General features: G+C 35.5%; 1 protein-coding gene and 1 non-coding gene across 2 annotated transcripts in view; both read right to left on the reverse strand.

The window, feature by feature from the left end:
- Positions 1-792: 792 nt before the first annotated feature.
- Positions 793-865, reverse strand: trnam-cau. The gene has a single exon. It is a non-coding gene; the product is annotated as a tRNA-Met (tRNA).
- A 5,915-nt stretch (positions 866-6,780) lies between these two features.
- LOC121323686 (N-chimaerin-like) overlaps positions 6,781-15,741 on the reverse strand; it is a 47,220-nt gene continuing 38,259 nt past the window's right edge. Inside the window, 6 exon segments of the mRNA XM_041264880.1 lie at positions 6,781-7,443; positions 7,846-7,951; positions 8,363-8,500; positions 9,209-9,286; positions 10,224-10,397; positions 14,846-14,930. Of these exon segments, the coding sequence (XP_041120814.1) occupies positions 7,272-7,443; positions 7,846-7,951; positions 8,363-8,500; positions 9,209-9,286; positions 10,224-10,397; positions 14,846-14,930 (753 nt within the window). The 3' untranslated portion in view covers positions 6,781-7,271.

Raw genomic sequence — 15,741 nt, forward strand, 5'->3', positions numbered from 1 at the left:
ACTATACTATACAGGTGAGGGTATGACTACTCAAGTTCAATTGCAGGGTTGATGTAATGCTAATAGCATTTCATACCTCAGATAAATACACATGCAAAAAAACAAAAACATAAATAACAATAATACCAAAAGAAATCAAATTGGAAACAAATAGTATATATATATATATATATATATATATATATATATATATATATATATATATATATATAGATAGATAGATAGATAGATAGATAGATATATCTGGTAGACCATGATAATGGTATGCATGAAGCTTACCAAATGTTTTAAAGGCTTAATCACTCCAGCATGTAATAAAAATTAACACAGCTGTGGTAATACATTTATTTCCATAAGTATGTGTTAATGTGTGCTGTTCTGAATAATGATTTGGTTTCAAAGCAGGAACTGTATTGCTACAAATGCTAAGCACCCTGTTTTTTTTACTGCTTCGCCACATTCATCAGTGCTTCACCGTGCTTCGTTTCATATTTTGCTTTTTTTTCAGCATTAGTGGGAAAAAAGGGACCAAGCAATTGAACTTGGTTGCTGCTCTTGGAGCAACATCGTCATATATATCACGCCGCGTTGTTTTCTTGACCCCCATAACTAGCCTCATTTGCGAGACTCGATGCAAACAAAAGAAAAATTATGAAAAGAACAAAATCCAACATGTTTACATGGATTAGACTACTAAATCATTGGCCTTGTTTCAATCATTTGCTAAGTCAATACAAAACAAAAGACACAATAAATTACTGTTATTTTAAAGTAACAAAAAACAAAAACTACTGCCCCGTGTGAGGATCGAACTCACGACCTTCAGATTATGAGACTGACGCGCTACCTACTGCGCTAACGAGGCGGTCATATTGCACAACATCTAGTCCTTTAGAGGATTTGGTATTAAACTATATTTTCCAAATTGATATATTTATACAGTAGTTTTTACACAAAGGCGTATTTGCATACATTTACCTTGGCTTCTCATACTGCACCATCAGGCCTGTGCCCTCTAGTGGACTAGCAGCAAGTGTACAGATTTCTGACCTTTACAAATTGTCAAATTATATATGAAATAAATAAGTGCTTACTATCTATGAGAAAATTGTTTCGGTTTCTTAGAGAAATTACAAACAAGCAGGTAAATATATAATCAGATGGAAAACAATGCAAATGGATGGAGATGCAGATGGATCACATTAGTTTACTGCAAAGCTACGTTTTCGTTGGTGCTTATCTTGGCGAGAGCCGCGTTCAAGTCAGCATGAAGTTCAACATCTACTCTCATGTAATGGAAATCATTATATATATAAAACCGAATAGGATATATTTTAGTTTTAACAGAAATTAAATCGATATTCAGAGGTAATATTTTTCGCTAAGAAAAACAACTGTATCACACCCAACTACCGTTGAATCTACTCTTCTTGTCCCGCCCCATAGCAACCAATGCACACTCCTGATTCGCTGGTACAGTACTGCCTGACCTTCCAACTCTCATCTAATAGGCTCTCGTTAACTGTCAGTAAATGTATTGTATTCAAGCCCCAAAAACCCACAGGAGCGTAGTGCTGCAGAGCAGAGCCTCTTACAGCGCCGCTTCTGAATGGGCTTAAATAATGTAATACAATATTGCAGAGTTTGTAAAGTATAGTAGTATTAAAAAGGCCGCCCTCGTTTAAGGGCCGCTGTCATTTTGATCAATTTAAAATAAACGCCGTGGCACCACATTGAAGTAATACGGTAAATAAACAGTGGATATGATATAAATCAACCAGCAATGTAACAAACACATTTAGACTAGGCTCCCCAAGAGTACCCCAGTCCCCAGGCCTCCTCCCTCACATATGCCCAATGCAGTGCTCTCAGTGGAAGTGGTATTAAGATCGAAGATGAAGCCTCATTGGTGTATATGAGGAAGGCTAATCATGTTAAGCAGACCCCCTTTATCATGATTTATGTTTATCTAAGGGGTGGGAAAGATGAATCTTGGCAATTCAATTTGTGTCTTCCTTGTTAGCTTTTAGCAAATCTGTCACCCACTAATCCATCAATCCATCCATCTTCTTTAGAGCAAATTGACAATTCCAGAATGGAGAACTACATTTCCTTTAAACCTGTCCACAGCATACAGTTGGGATAACACAATTAGAAATGAGTGACCTTGGTATAATGCTACAGAGGCACACAGCTGTATCTGTAAGTAGGCCATCCCCATGTCTCCACTCAATGCTGCAGACCTCCTATGTTCACGATTATCTGTAACCATGCCCTGCAGGGACATTACTTCTTTTTCTCTTCATTGCTATAATTGGCCGAATGCCCTGCTAAGCAAATATTTTCACAAACCAAATTGTGTAAATGTGCTGGTGGGTTTCTGATAGGAAATGCCGCCCGCGAGGCACCAAAGAGCCTACTGATGCAGCCTAGGTCTACACATGTGAAAGACTGGGCTTAGAAGGATCACCCTTTTCATGTAATCGTTAAAAATGTAGGTCACCAGGATACATTTCAATAAATATAGACCAGATTCCATTGCATATAACACAATGGCACAATCTCCATTGGGTTTATTCAGTGCCAGAAGAATGATATTAATGTTAGAAAACTGTTTGTACCCAGCATGTGAGCTGCCATGAAATCTAAATGTGCTTTGCATTTTTGTCTCCTTTCAGAAACTGGTGCATGAACTGATAACAAATAAATCAAATATGTTTGTTTTCTGTTCAGAAATGCTGGAGAAAATAATATGCTACAACTGTACAATCGTCACATATGTTTTTTGTCTGTATTTTTGCTATGCATCATTGTAATCATAATTTTATTCTGTACTGCAGAATTTATAGTATAGTACTGAACAATACAACAGTACAGCAGAGGAGAAATGATAAAAACAACAACAATATATTCAGAGAATGCCTGAGTTAAAGCCATCAGGGATACTGCATTCCTGATTGGTTTCTGGATCACCTGAGAGAGAAATTGTTCCTCCAGCTCAGTCAAACATAGATTAAAATGAATTTTAAAATCATACTGGAAATGAATAGGAAGCCAGGGCAGTGAATACAAAATGGAAGTGGTGTGATCACAGAATTTAGAGAAGGGAGTCTAGTAGCTGCATTATAAACATGTGTCAGTCTAGCAAGAGATGCTTGTGGAAAGCCAGCATTGTAATCAAGTGTTCAGGATACAGTGTATATTTATATTTGATACCCCATGACAGAAGGTCAGTGAGCCACACCAGTAAATCTATTATGGTAATATATATGGTTGTTACAATGTAGGTTATTTGGTGTATCAGTGGGATCATGAACAAAGATGCCATGCTACTGAAACAACTCCCGCTTTGTCAATCCATTGTTGTCCATAATTATGTTTACATGGCAAACACATTCTAAATACTTTTATTATTCTGAGAATGAGAGGTCTGAATACATATGAAGTAATCCATTTGTTTGCATGTCATATTTAAATTCTTATCCTGTGGTTATATATGAGAATTAGCCTTCAGCAGGCATTCACAAATAAATACGCTAAGGAAATGTGAATTGTTGTTGTAGTGCCTGACTCCTTCTGAGGACTTCTGGATTCTAAAGAAATCACATGATGTGGTAATCTTTCAACTTTTATTACTACAAGATCCAATAGAAAGTTCACCCAATTTCTTTGGAATCAGGAAGTATTCCAATGTAGCTGTCAACAAAGATTCCACAGGCACAGACAATGCCACATCGTTCTGAGACAAATGATTACAATTCAGTATTGAAGCAACAGACTTCAGAACCATTTAGGATGCTTTTAAACATCATAAATAGCTAAGAAAGAGGAGGACATTTGAAGCTCCTTGCCCTTTAGTTATCAAACATCTCTCAGTGTGCTCATCCTAAGGAATACAAATTTTGCGGTAACTGCAAGAGAAAATCTAATGTTTTGGCCAAATATATACTGCTGACATTTTTCAAAGTGAAATCCTTTAGGGTTGACATTTGTTCAACAATATGTGAAAAACATTTTGAAAACGATATGGCACACTACACCTTTAAAAATACGCAGGTCAGCTTTTTGGATGTATAATGCAATTACATTCATTGTTTTCCCCCCACAAAGATGCCAGAAGGCTAACTGTGGGATTGTATTGCCTTAGCAACAATTATCTCCAGAGCATATTAGATAATGTTTCAGTTTAGATAACAAAATAAAGAGATTATTCCAAAATAATTTACAGCCCGGTCAATATCAAAGGAGCCTTTGAAGTGACAATGACTTGAATCTCTAGCCACGTGTTTTGATTTGCTTTGACTAGGTTTAGACAGTGAGACAGAGCATATGTATCTTTACAGCAATGTACTAATCCTAGCCTGTCAGATTTGATTAGTGTTTGGCAGCACATATGGAAAGTCTATAAAAAAAGGTTTCCAGCTTCCAGGTTCTACATGTTTAACATCTGCAACAAAATCTACTTGAAGGGAAATGCTACTGCATTGTTATACAAAATGCTTTAATGAGTAGATTTACTTTATTTTTAATTTTGCTGCAATATGCTATTACAGTATACATTTGAAAGGATACAAAAAATAATAAATCATTTATGCAGTGAGATGTCACAGTTTACATAAAATGAAATAAAATAGAATATAATGGATAGAATATAATAAAGAACTCACTTTTTGAATACAAGATATATGAATGGGTTCTCATTGGCAATTGTTTTTAAACAAAGAAAAATGAAGTAGGCACTTTTTCTGTATGCTATAAGGTACTTAATGCAAGAGCAGAGTATTACCATCTGAAGGTCTTGCTTTGTGGTTCTGGTTAATATTATACAAGTGGTGTGTTGCAGGTTTTCGTATAGATTTAACAGCTTTAAAAGATTGATGGTAGGAATTAATTAAACATGTTACAGATGCATATCAAAATGGTCTGAGGAATTCTATTTCAGGGGGGTCAATTTCAATCATCCCTGAGTTTAAACAAATTATATTATCCCACATTATCTAGAAGTGTTTGTAGCAATGCTAAAAGCAAGTTTGCAAAATTATTTGACCAATGTTTCAGCTAGAAGTCTTTCTCAATGTATTCAATTTACAGAGTGGAGTAAAAAGCCAGACAGTTGAATGAGATATAGTCAGATTTAGAAGCAAACACAAGCACTGTAGACTGGCGGATATTTTAAAATAACTTGCAAGCTGGCAGCTGCGACCTGAGATAATGTTTCCTAAACATGGTCTAAATTCCTCGTTGTCAGGTTTGAAACTATCACAAGCACAGAGAGGATTGCCCGAGCACCTTGCAGTGTAAATCAGAAACGTTGCTGTGTATCCTGAAATTATAATCGACTCTGCTTAGAGGAACTGGTCTAGGCAAAGAAACAAGAATGCAGAATGCAGTATTTATTTCCAGATGTGACATACAGCGGAAATAACCAATGATGCCAGTAAAATATTATGCTATATTAATTATAAGAAAGTAAGTCAAGGTTCAGTATTTCAATAAAAGATATATGAAGCAATGCAATATTGCACTACTGTTAACAGACACATCAAAAGAGTTAAACTATTTGCAGAGCAGCAGTGTGAAATTAAACACAAGTAGCCAGATATGAAAAGGCCAACTCCTGCTGTGCCGATAGCTTTCAATAATGCGACCTAAAAGGTAGTGTTTCCAAAATTGTCAATGGTAGATTAAAAAAAAAAAAAAACATTTTAATAGGCTTTACAACGGCTTCAAAAATGCTGGCAGCCTATGTCTGTGGGATATTCCACGTGTACATGGTTCTTGGCTGGCTCAGCTTGATCTAATTGCATGCAGTTTTGCTTGGTGTGCTGTCAAAAGACCTCCCCTCTGCATGGAAGGGAATGGGACTGTCATTTCAAAGACTCTAGATTACCCCCAGGAGAAGCAAACACCCTGCTTATCAAATATATTAGAAAGCACTTTCATTTTTGTACAAATAAAGACCTCTTTATGTATGGTGGTTGATCACTAGTCTTATTTGTTTTCTTTTTTTAATGCCTCTTTAGTAATTCCTGCAATGGGAATGAAGGTGTTGGGGGAATATATAATAACAATGGAATGACATGCATCAAAACAATCTTTATTAACAGAAAGCATATACAGGCAAGTATTGTTATTTAAAAATAAGTATATCTCCATTTCATATGAATACAATAACAAGGCTGGTAAAAGGATGTAGGCTTATTTGTGGTTCAATACATAAATACATTGCCTGTGTTATGATGTCAATATATGGTATTGTATTGCATAAGCTAATATGTTGTCTGTGTGTTGTCTCTCATTGTATAAGAGATGAAATATCTTGCAGTTTAGGTCCAAGCTGCTCAGACAGGGTTTTAACTTATTATACATCATATAAACTAATTTGTACTCAAACTATTATCAAACATAAATAGTTGTTTTTACCTTTAGAATTTTGCTATCTGTTCTATGTTGGGGGTGGTGTCTGCTGTACTGAAAGAGATGTACTGTTGAGATGTACTGAAAATATATATATATATATATATATATATAGATATATATATATATATATATATATATATATATATATATATATATATATATATATATATAGATAACACGTTTGGTTTATGTTTTTAGAATGTGTACTCAAATCTCTAACAGAGTACACAGACAATTGTTTCTCCGGACTGAGGCCTGACCCAAAACAAAAAGAAATAATATATATATATATATATATATATATATATATATATATATATATATATATATATATATATGAAAAACAAATCAAACACAGGGCAGGGCAAAAGAATTTAATACAGTAAATATGTAACATCCAGATATAGTGTTTCACAAAATTTGCCCATATTGCAATATGAACTACATTCACAGGACAATAGAAAAGCAAAGTCACAACCTTTAAGACTTCACATACTTAAACACATGCTGAATTACACCTATTCAAAATAAAGAAACTCCGCCAAGTTTGGTCCATTTCTGTAAAACAACCCCCGACAAAAATGGGGAGTCAGTCATGCAACAGGTTAGCTTTAAATACATAACCCACACCCAGTAATGGGGCGAGGGGAAAAAGGTCTCTCTTATACAGGCCATTGGAGTGTGAAATTACAATAATAAAAAACGTTCCTTCCTTTTCAAGTCGCTATGCAAAAAAACCCAAAAAACATTTGTAACATTTCAGCCTCAAAGCTGAATTTAACAAAAAAATATTTCCTTCATCCATTGAGTTCAGTACACTTTTTTTTTTAAATTTTATTTTATTATTTTTTTTAAAACAAAATGTCCTCATTGTTTATCAGGGACTCCACCACCTGTCTCTGATAGCGAATGTCATTGAGAGATGCCATTGCATCCAGGTCTGGCGCTCGCATCAGGGTGGGACCAAACACAATCCCCAGGTTCTCAGCGTTCATGAGACTGTCCTTTTCATTGAGAGTCACCCTGGAACAGGAGCACAGGACGATTAACAAGTGGAAGCAATGCACAGTCATCGGACATGGGGTAATATGGAAACCATTCTCACTAGACTTAAAATAATATCATTTAGGACACAACGCCCTGGAATTTATACTGTAGTACTGTAACTATTAACCTGTTCTACAGTATGTATTAAGGGGTTGCTACAAATAAATGATTTACTTTTTTTCCTTCAGTACTATATCTACACTGCTCTTAGTGTGCGTCAAACTTTAAATTTCTAATATATTTCCTTCCCTTCCATTTGCAAAGTCTAAAGGTCCACTACTGCAGAGCTACCCTGTACCTCCCTATTCTAGCTTTGCTGGACAGAGCGATTAATTAACAGGAGGAAAAATGTATGTATCTCCAGTTCATGGCATTTACCTCTTCAAGTGCCCCATGAGATACCTCAGTGTTTCACAGTGTGCAGGTGGCAAAAGCTTCAGTGCTTCGTGAAGGGCCTCGAGCTGCTCGTCGGGGTCTGTGAGCTCTGCAATAATAATCTGATCAGTTAAGAAGTCATGCATGAGTGGTAAGTGTGCCATGGTCCCTATGGCAATGTAAAATACACCACACAGTAAATACAGTGTGGAGCACTGGGGTCTCTTGCTTCATATATATTAAAATAAATAAATACATAAAACAGAAAGAAAGAAAGAATTTAAAAGTTACCCTTGAAAAATTAGGATTTGTTTTTTTCTTAAGGAGGCACACAAAGCTGCATAGTTTAAAATGCCCCAGGTAAAAAAAAAATTCATGTATCTGCATACATCCAGTATTATATTTTTTCAGTTCATGTTAACTGCCTATTTCACATAAACACAACAAATGTGTTCATTTTTACCTGCATTTGATTTGCGCCTAACTATAAAAAGAAATCTTTATTTCATTATTTACTCACTTGCAGCTTCAATAAATCTCGGGTAGGCATCATATGTGATCACGGGAATGGGCAAATCCCTGAAGTACAGTTTAAGTGCACCAGTGATAATATTGATATCTTCATAAACATTCACAGAAATATCTGCCTTTTCGCCATCTGTAGGGAAGGAATTCCATTTAAAACATATAGCACACAGAAAGAGCCCCCCCCCCCCCCAATTAAATTCACAGCACACACAGACAGCACAGTGCTATTTCTATTTAAACATGGTTTCAGAAGGTAAACCAATACCAGGCAGCTGTAAGAGGCAAGATAAATCCCATTGCACAAGCATCTTTACCTCCTAGTCATGCCTGCCTTTGAATGTTGGAAGCTGTCAGTTATTCTGTCCCTTTCAAGTTGAACTAATGAAGAGCTTTATAAGAGAGAAAGCCTGCCCTAGTTCCGCTGTAGGTCAACAAATGACTACTCTCTGAGGAAGCATCACAGGCAGACTGTCAATATAATAATAAACATCTTTTGTTTTAGTGGAGTCTGTAGCTACTCAAACATAAAAATGAGTGTCTACATTTCTGATGGACATTTATAAAACTATTATCCTTTATTTAACTTTGTGTATTTAAAAAATAATGTTTAAAGATCTGCTAATGCATTCCTGCATTCCCCTTTGAAGTCACTTTACTTATGTGGGCTTGCACTATAATGTTTCACAGCTTGGTATGCAGTTGTATATAAAACTATTAAAATACCAATGTGTTGTAATTCAATTACCCTATTAAGTTACATTCTACTTTTGCACTGTAGTGTAAAGCAGCACACATGGCTATGGTTAAGATTAGGCTGAAAGGTTCAATGAAAACATACCTCTGTCGAATGCCAACTTGACATCTTCTATTAAGTCACTGAACCCTGATACTCTATACAGCCCTTCCGACTTCAGACCTATAAAAGATTAAATATCACAAGGTGAAGATATATACCCCAAAGGGGACCAGATCTACAGGAGTTTAAGAGCTTACTACTGTATGCTGTTCAAGAACTCCTCTGGAAATGTCCTGTTTTGTTTCATGCTGTCTAAAACTGGTTAAAACGGAGGGTGACGAAGAACACAGGATATTAAATGGAAAACTACTCATTAAAATAAAATAAGTGCAAACCTCAAAAGCCTGTTCCAAAAATAATAAAACTATACTTCTGTTACAGTGTGGAAAGAGGGCTATTTATATATAAGCTTGAGCTTCTTTTAAAAATGTATTTATGTATGTACACATACACTAAAATAAAACAGTGACCGGCTACAGAAGCAGAGTTATTCTTCCTGGTCCTGGTTGTCTGTAAACATCTACATGTGCCTCTCTGGTCACATGACCACACACATTTGCATACATTGCAGTACAGGTGACCCCATCTTCAAGGATTAGTACAGTCAACAGAAACGGCTCTGAGCATAATTACTTATTCCCTGTCATGTCAGGATAATTAACCGCTCTGAGCCACGCTTTCTCGAAACAATCTCACTGGAATTGTTGAACTGCTTGTTTGGGATTAACGTTCCAATAATTCAAATGTATAACCATTTTAAAAAGAAAAATTAATTACTAAATGATAATACATATAAAACTAAGCAAAACATTTTAAAAAGGGAGAAAATGGGTAGATTATAGAATACAGTGCAACAATCTTATGCAAATCAATAGAACACAGATGCTAACACTTCTCATTAAATGTTATTCATAAATTGCATTGTTTAATATGGATTTCCAGAATATCAGCAACATGGGTCCCAATTTAAAAAAATGAGTCCTCTCACTCCTTGCACCCTGCATATAGATACAGTAAGTTCCATGGATGGGGATCTGGAATTCCCGATGGTTCTTACCTCTGGACTCGATTTCTCGTATGCACATGTCTACCACCATTGGCCGCTTTGTGTTGTGGGCTTTTACCAGTGTGGTAAGGTCACAGCTGTAGACCTTTTTAACATGCTTCAGGTCTGGCTTGCAGTCATTTGGAACCACCTTGGAACACTGCTTGTGAACATTTAAACCACAGTCTGAAGAAAGAAAAAAGGATGAGGGGGGATTAGATATTCCTGTACCATACAGAACCAAACAGTTCAAAGCCAGAAACAACCTTTTAAAAAGAAATGTCCACAAACAGCTGAAAAAGGGTTAAAATAACATACCGGCACAAGCCTATTTCCCTTGGCAAAAACATTTATTGCATCTCTATTGGTACGTCAACTAAGAAAGAGGAGCTAGCCTATTCATTTAGTTTGACCTTAAGGTATAGCCTAGCAGTGATTTAACAGGAGTGAATACAGTAGAACCTCTTCATAACTGTGTTAATAGTTTCAATGTAATAAAATGGACATAAAACCCAGGTACCTGTGGGGGTTTAAATTACCCGACCCAACCTGGGTCTCTTTTTAATACCTGTGTATTGATTATTAATTTGAAAATTTAAAGAAAATGACAATAGAGTTGTAAGCGTGGGTCTCTGGCCAGAGTAATACATACAACGTTAAAACAAGCTTTGATTTAGTACAACTCAATAATAATAACTGCGGCGACTATTCTTCTCATGAACTAAATCGGAAAGAAAACCACAAAACACCCTGCTGGGTTTATGAAAGTGATAATTATCCATTAATAATAATTATCATCGTGTGGCTTCCAATGCGGAATGCTTTATCTACAGTTATTGCGCAGATATCATTTCTTCTTACAAAAAAAAAATCAAATAAATAAGATTAAAAATAAACAAATAACTAAAGTACTGTGAGTGGTGTACCCCAGGAAATAGACTGAAAACCAGAAACATTTTTATTTTTTATTTTAATGAAGCAGAGACTTAGAAAAAGCATGCACACTCCAAAGGTGCAAAGTCTCAAAATGAAATCAGTATGAGAAAAATATTCCTCACACATTTATTAAATGTTTTGTTTTAGGTTAAATACAAACATCTGTGGAGCACATCAAAGTGCTAGTGCTTTCTCCTTTGAATGAAATATTTCCTTGGCAGAGTTTGCAAATTCTGTTTTCTCCTGTTTTGGTAAACAAATTCCACCCAATGCTTTGCTTGGATGCCATGTTAATGTAAGCCTGAAATATTTACGTTTATTTATCAGTTCGGATTTGGAGGACTGCTCCTTTAAGTTTAGTTTTGGAGTATTGTGTTTGCCATAGAGTGACTGGTGAGCAATAAAAAGTTAGAACAATCCGGATGTGACAAAAAAGGACAAACATGAAAAGCAAGAGAAAGAGAAGCAGCAGTAAGATATCCTCCTTGCCTATACTTTTGTTCTGTGTAAACTACACTGTATTCTCATTGAAAAAAAGCAATAGAACCTCCCTTATTGGAACCCTTGCACCGCCCTGAATCAAAACAAGTACAGCATTGCATTAACAACAGCAGTGGAATATGGCCAATAGATGCTGTAAAACATCCTGCAGCATGAAGCGCGTTTAACATAACTGTATTCAAACAGATGTTTTATTATTATTATTATTATTATTATTACTACTATGTTTCCAGTACTGAAAAAGGTTACAGAAGTCTACAGATCTGAAGGGACTAAATGCATGTGTACAATATAGTATTTAAATATGAATCAAGCACTTAAAACATTAATATGTATTTTCTTTTTTTTTTAAATCATTACCCAGAAAAGATCTGGGTATCCAGTTCGAGATTTTCTAAAAAAATTTTTCATGCTATGAAACTAGTTCAGCTTCAAATCGAGCACAGGCTGTAAGCAATGATATACAAGTATATATAAAAATATCAAAGCACTGTATTTCACTTTTTATGAGCTCTACTCAGAATCACTGAAGTATTTATGATATAAAAGAAATTAGGTTGAAACCAATTTAGGCAGTTAAAAATGGATACGGCATCGACAGATATCCCTGTAAGAAGCAATTTTCTGAAATTATAAATCAGTGTAAAAACTTGTGCTTCCTTAAATGAATGCATACTGGGCTAGGATATTTAAGAATGTCATGTGAAAATATATCCCTTGAATACAAATAGCTGTGCTCAAAGTTGTTGATAAAACAGAGAAGTCCTGGTAATAGTTATGTCTTTGTTACATGGCGTTATGTTATAAACATAGTGTTGTTTTGACATTGCTGAAACGCGAATCTTCAAGCATGATTAACAATTTTTTTCCCCATTCCCTGAAGGCGTTTGCAACGTGTTATTTATATTCAATGATGCAAAAATCTAATTACTTTAGGAGATGACAATCATTCTAGTATTTGATGAAATAATTCTATTCACTCACTCTTACTTAAAACCAGTCTCTGTGGTCGGGTTAGAATCACTAAGATGTGTTGTATTTCTTCAAAAAAAAAAAGACTTTAACTTCACAGTGGATCAAAGGTGCAAAGTAATGACCACTCCAATCCAGTAATTGTTTTCAACCTAAACCTAAAATACTTAAATCAAAGCAATTACACCTTAATCCAGGTGATCTTGAGCAGTTCATTATTTCATAACACCTTATAAAATGTGTCATGAAATTGCTCTCAATACCGTAGCTGTAAGTGCCTGATACATTAAGATATTTAGCAATAGAACCTGTATCCCCACAAACACTGTTAGTAACCGATTAATCTTTACCATAAAAAAGAAACAGATATACAACGCTTATTTTAAATGCACTTTCTTGTCTTAATCTCCAAGGGATTTCTGAATCTTCATTAAAAAGGCACATTAAAGCATTTGAGCGCACTAGCTGCTTGAGAGTTTAAATTTGCATATACTTATGGAAATCTTTCAAACTGCTTGGAGCCCTTCTCTTCATTAACCAGGCCTGTCAGCCTTGTTTTCCTGCATGGGAATGATGGAATTAGGCTGCAGGCAGACTTTGAGGAGAAAACATGGCATTGCATAAACAAAGCAGAGACATGCTGTAATATCTGAAAGATCACTTCTGCTGACCATTAATTGCAGTTATCATACGTTTGTTATTAGGCTTGGAAAACAATCAACCAATCCACTTACAAAATGCTGATATTTTAAATTAAAAAGGTATCAAAAGAAACTGTACAATTATTGCCTTATGTATGCTGGTTTCTAAAACACTTACATGTGTGAATACTTTATCACTACTAGTGCTGAAGAACATATGTATAGCGCAATTTGTCACATTAATAATTTATGAATACATGCATCAATGTATTTTCTCTTGACATGATGAGCTGGTCTAATTACAGGACATATATGGCAGAATCATCATTTTGGCCTTTTCTCTGGAAGGGGGCCATTAACAGATGAATATCGCAGTTGATAGAGAGACACTGTTTTTATTCATCTGTATCAACTGCTACAGCAATGTGTTGTAGGATTTGGGCTGCACTTCCCAAGCAGCTCACAGACATCCAACATGGCTGCTATGTGTTTTTTTGAGCTCCTGTAGCGAGCCAGACACATTTGGCAAACTGAGATTTAGTTGGTTACACAAGCAATACGACTCACTATGAGCTCTCTCCACAGAAACAATGCTATTTCAGAACTTTCGTCTTCTTTTTAGAGCGTGTGTAACTACCTCTTGCTTGTTGTGTTTTGCCATTTGGTCTCTCTGCAGTAATAACCCACACTGTATTTTCAGTTTGCTTTGAATAGTTAAGCAGGAAAGATGACTGCCTGCTGAAATGAAAGATGACTTTCAAACACTGCACTGCTGGTACATTTCACATAATTATCCTGACTCCAAGGCCTTGATGAATACACAGAGACAGGATGCAGACAGTATAGCACAGTAGGATGGCTAGACAAGCCCTTAATACATTCAAATATATGAAGTAACTTTTGATTTCAATTACAAAGTTCTGAACAAAACGCATACAATGTAACATTGAATAAATAGCAGTTTATTAATCAAAGTTTTATTATAATAATAATAATAATAATAATAATAATAATAATAATAATAATATTCCTACTCTAAAATGCACAGCTGTTGTAATGACACATTGACAAAGTGGTAATGCCACATTGATTACCCTATATATAATCCCCTGGTAGGGCCTGGGGCAGATTCAGGATTATTTAAATGTACAGTAGAGGATTATAACCACATTGTTTTAAGGCTCTATATTTTTCATCCCACTTTCTAAATATAGCAGGAATATGTGAGCTACAGAACTGCGTCTTACTGTAACCTTTAATCTGCGTCATAGATCTAGCAGAAAATAACAGTGGATGCAATTGATAATATTTGTCTCCTTCCACTGGGAAATTCAATAAAGTAGATAAAACACAAATTATCTGAAACGTTCTTTCTAATCCTTAAAAGGGGATGTAAACCCCTCAGTGACACTCAACACATTCACCATTCACATGGATTCACTTTAGCTTTGCCGCTTTTTCTAGAACCCCAGTAAATTCTTCAACTTTCCAGAGTATATTTTCCCACTGTCAACAAGGATTAAAAGGACCTAAGCAGCAAGTAAAAGCAATGTCACAGGATAAAAGAAATACAAGTTCAAGTACCTGCACATTTCACTCCCTGAGCAATGAGACCCCACATGAAGTTGGCACAGTATTCACACCAGTGAGGCCCCCTAAACGTGTGAACCTACGAAAAAAGGGAAAACAAAAACAGGATTGGCAAACACTCATTTATTAGAATAACACTACAGGAAGGCCTTGTGTGGCAAAGAGCTCCTTTGTTTTTACTGTACGCACATACATACATAGAAACATATATGGAATCGAAAAAAGATTATTCTGTTTTAAAAGAAAAAATGATTTAGGCAGTGTTTATTAAATTACATTGAAAAGCAGCATCCAAGCGGGGGCAGGCAATATGTCCTTAGTGACGTGCAAGTGCAAGAGGGGGTGGTGTTGTCATGGAAATAATGCAACCGCAGCAACATCAAAAACAGCCTCCCAGAGAGAGAGAGAGAGAGAGAAAAATAGAGCAATGCTTAGACTTTGAATGGCTTGAAATTTAGCAGAGCCCAATTTAAAAACACTATTGCTGCAATTAACCTTGCCAAATACATTAAATGTATTTGAATGAAAATATCTGGCAATTGTATTTAATTATTTTTCTTTGCATAGAAAGGAATATATATCTAGTGCTGTGGATAATGCTGTGCCATGACATATTTACAATACTATGCCAAATTACATTTGAAAAATGCAAAACTACCTCCAAGTGAATTGACCCTGTTTAGGATTTTCACTGCATAGCGAATATATAAATAGTAAATATGGAGGGTTAGATTTAGGGCTAGGTATAAGGTTTATTTTGACACAGGCTGCACTAATAAATGTAATATTTAGCACCATATTTTAACAAAGCAAGAAGTAATCCAGTAAATTAGCATGACAAATATATCGCCTTGATCTTTGTTGAGCTTTAATTGTAGTTGGGCAACACT

Source organism: Polyodon spathula, chromosome 11 (genome assembly GCF_017654505.1).
Source record: "Polyodon spathula isolate WHYD16114869_AA chromosome 11, ASM1765450v1, whole genome shotgun sequence".
Classification (NCBI taxonomy): domain Eukaryota; kingdom Metazoa; phylum Chordata; class Actinopteri; order Acipenseriformes; family Polyodontidae; genus Polyodon; species Polyodon spathula.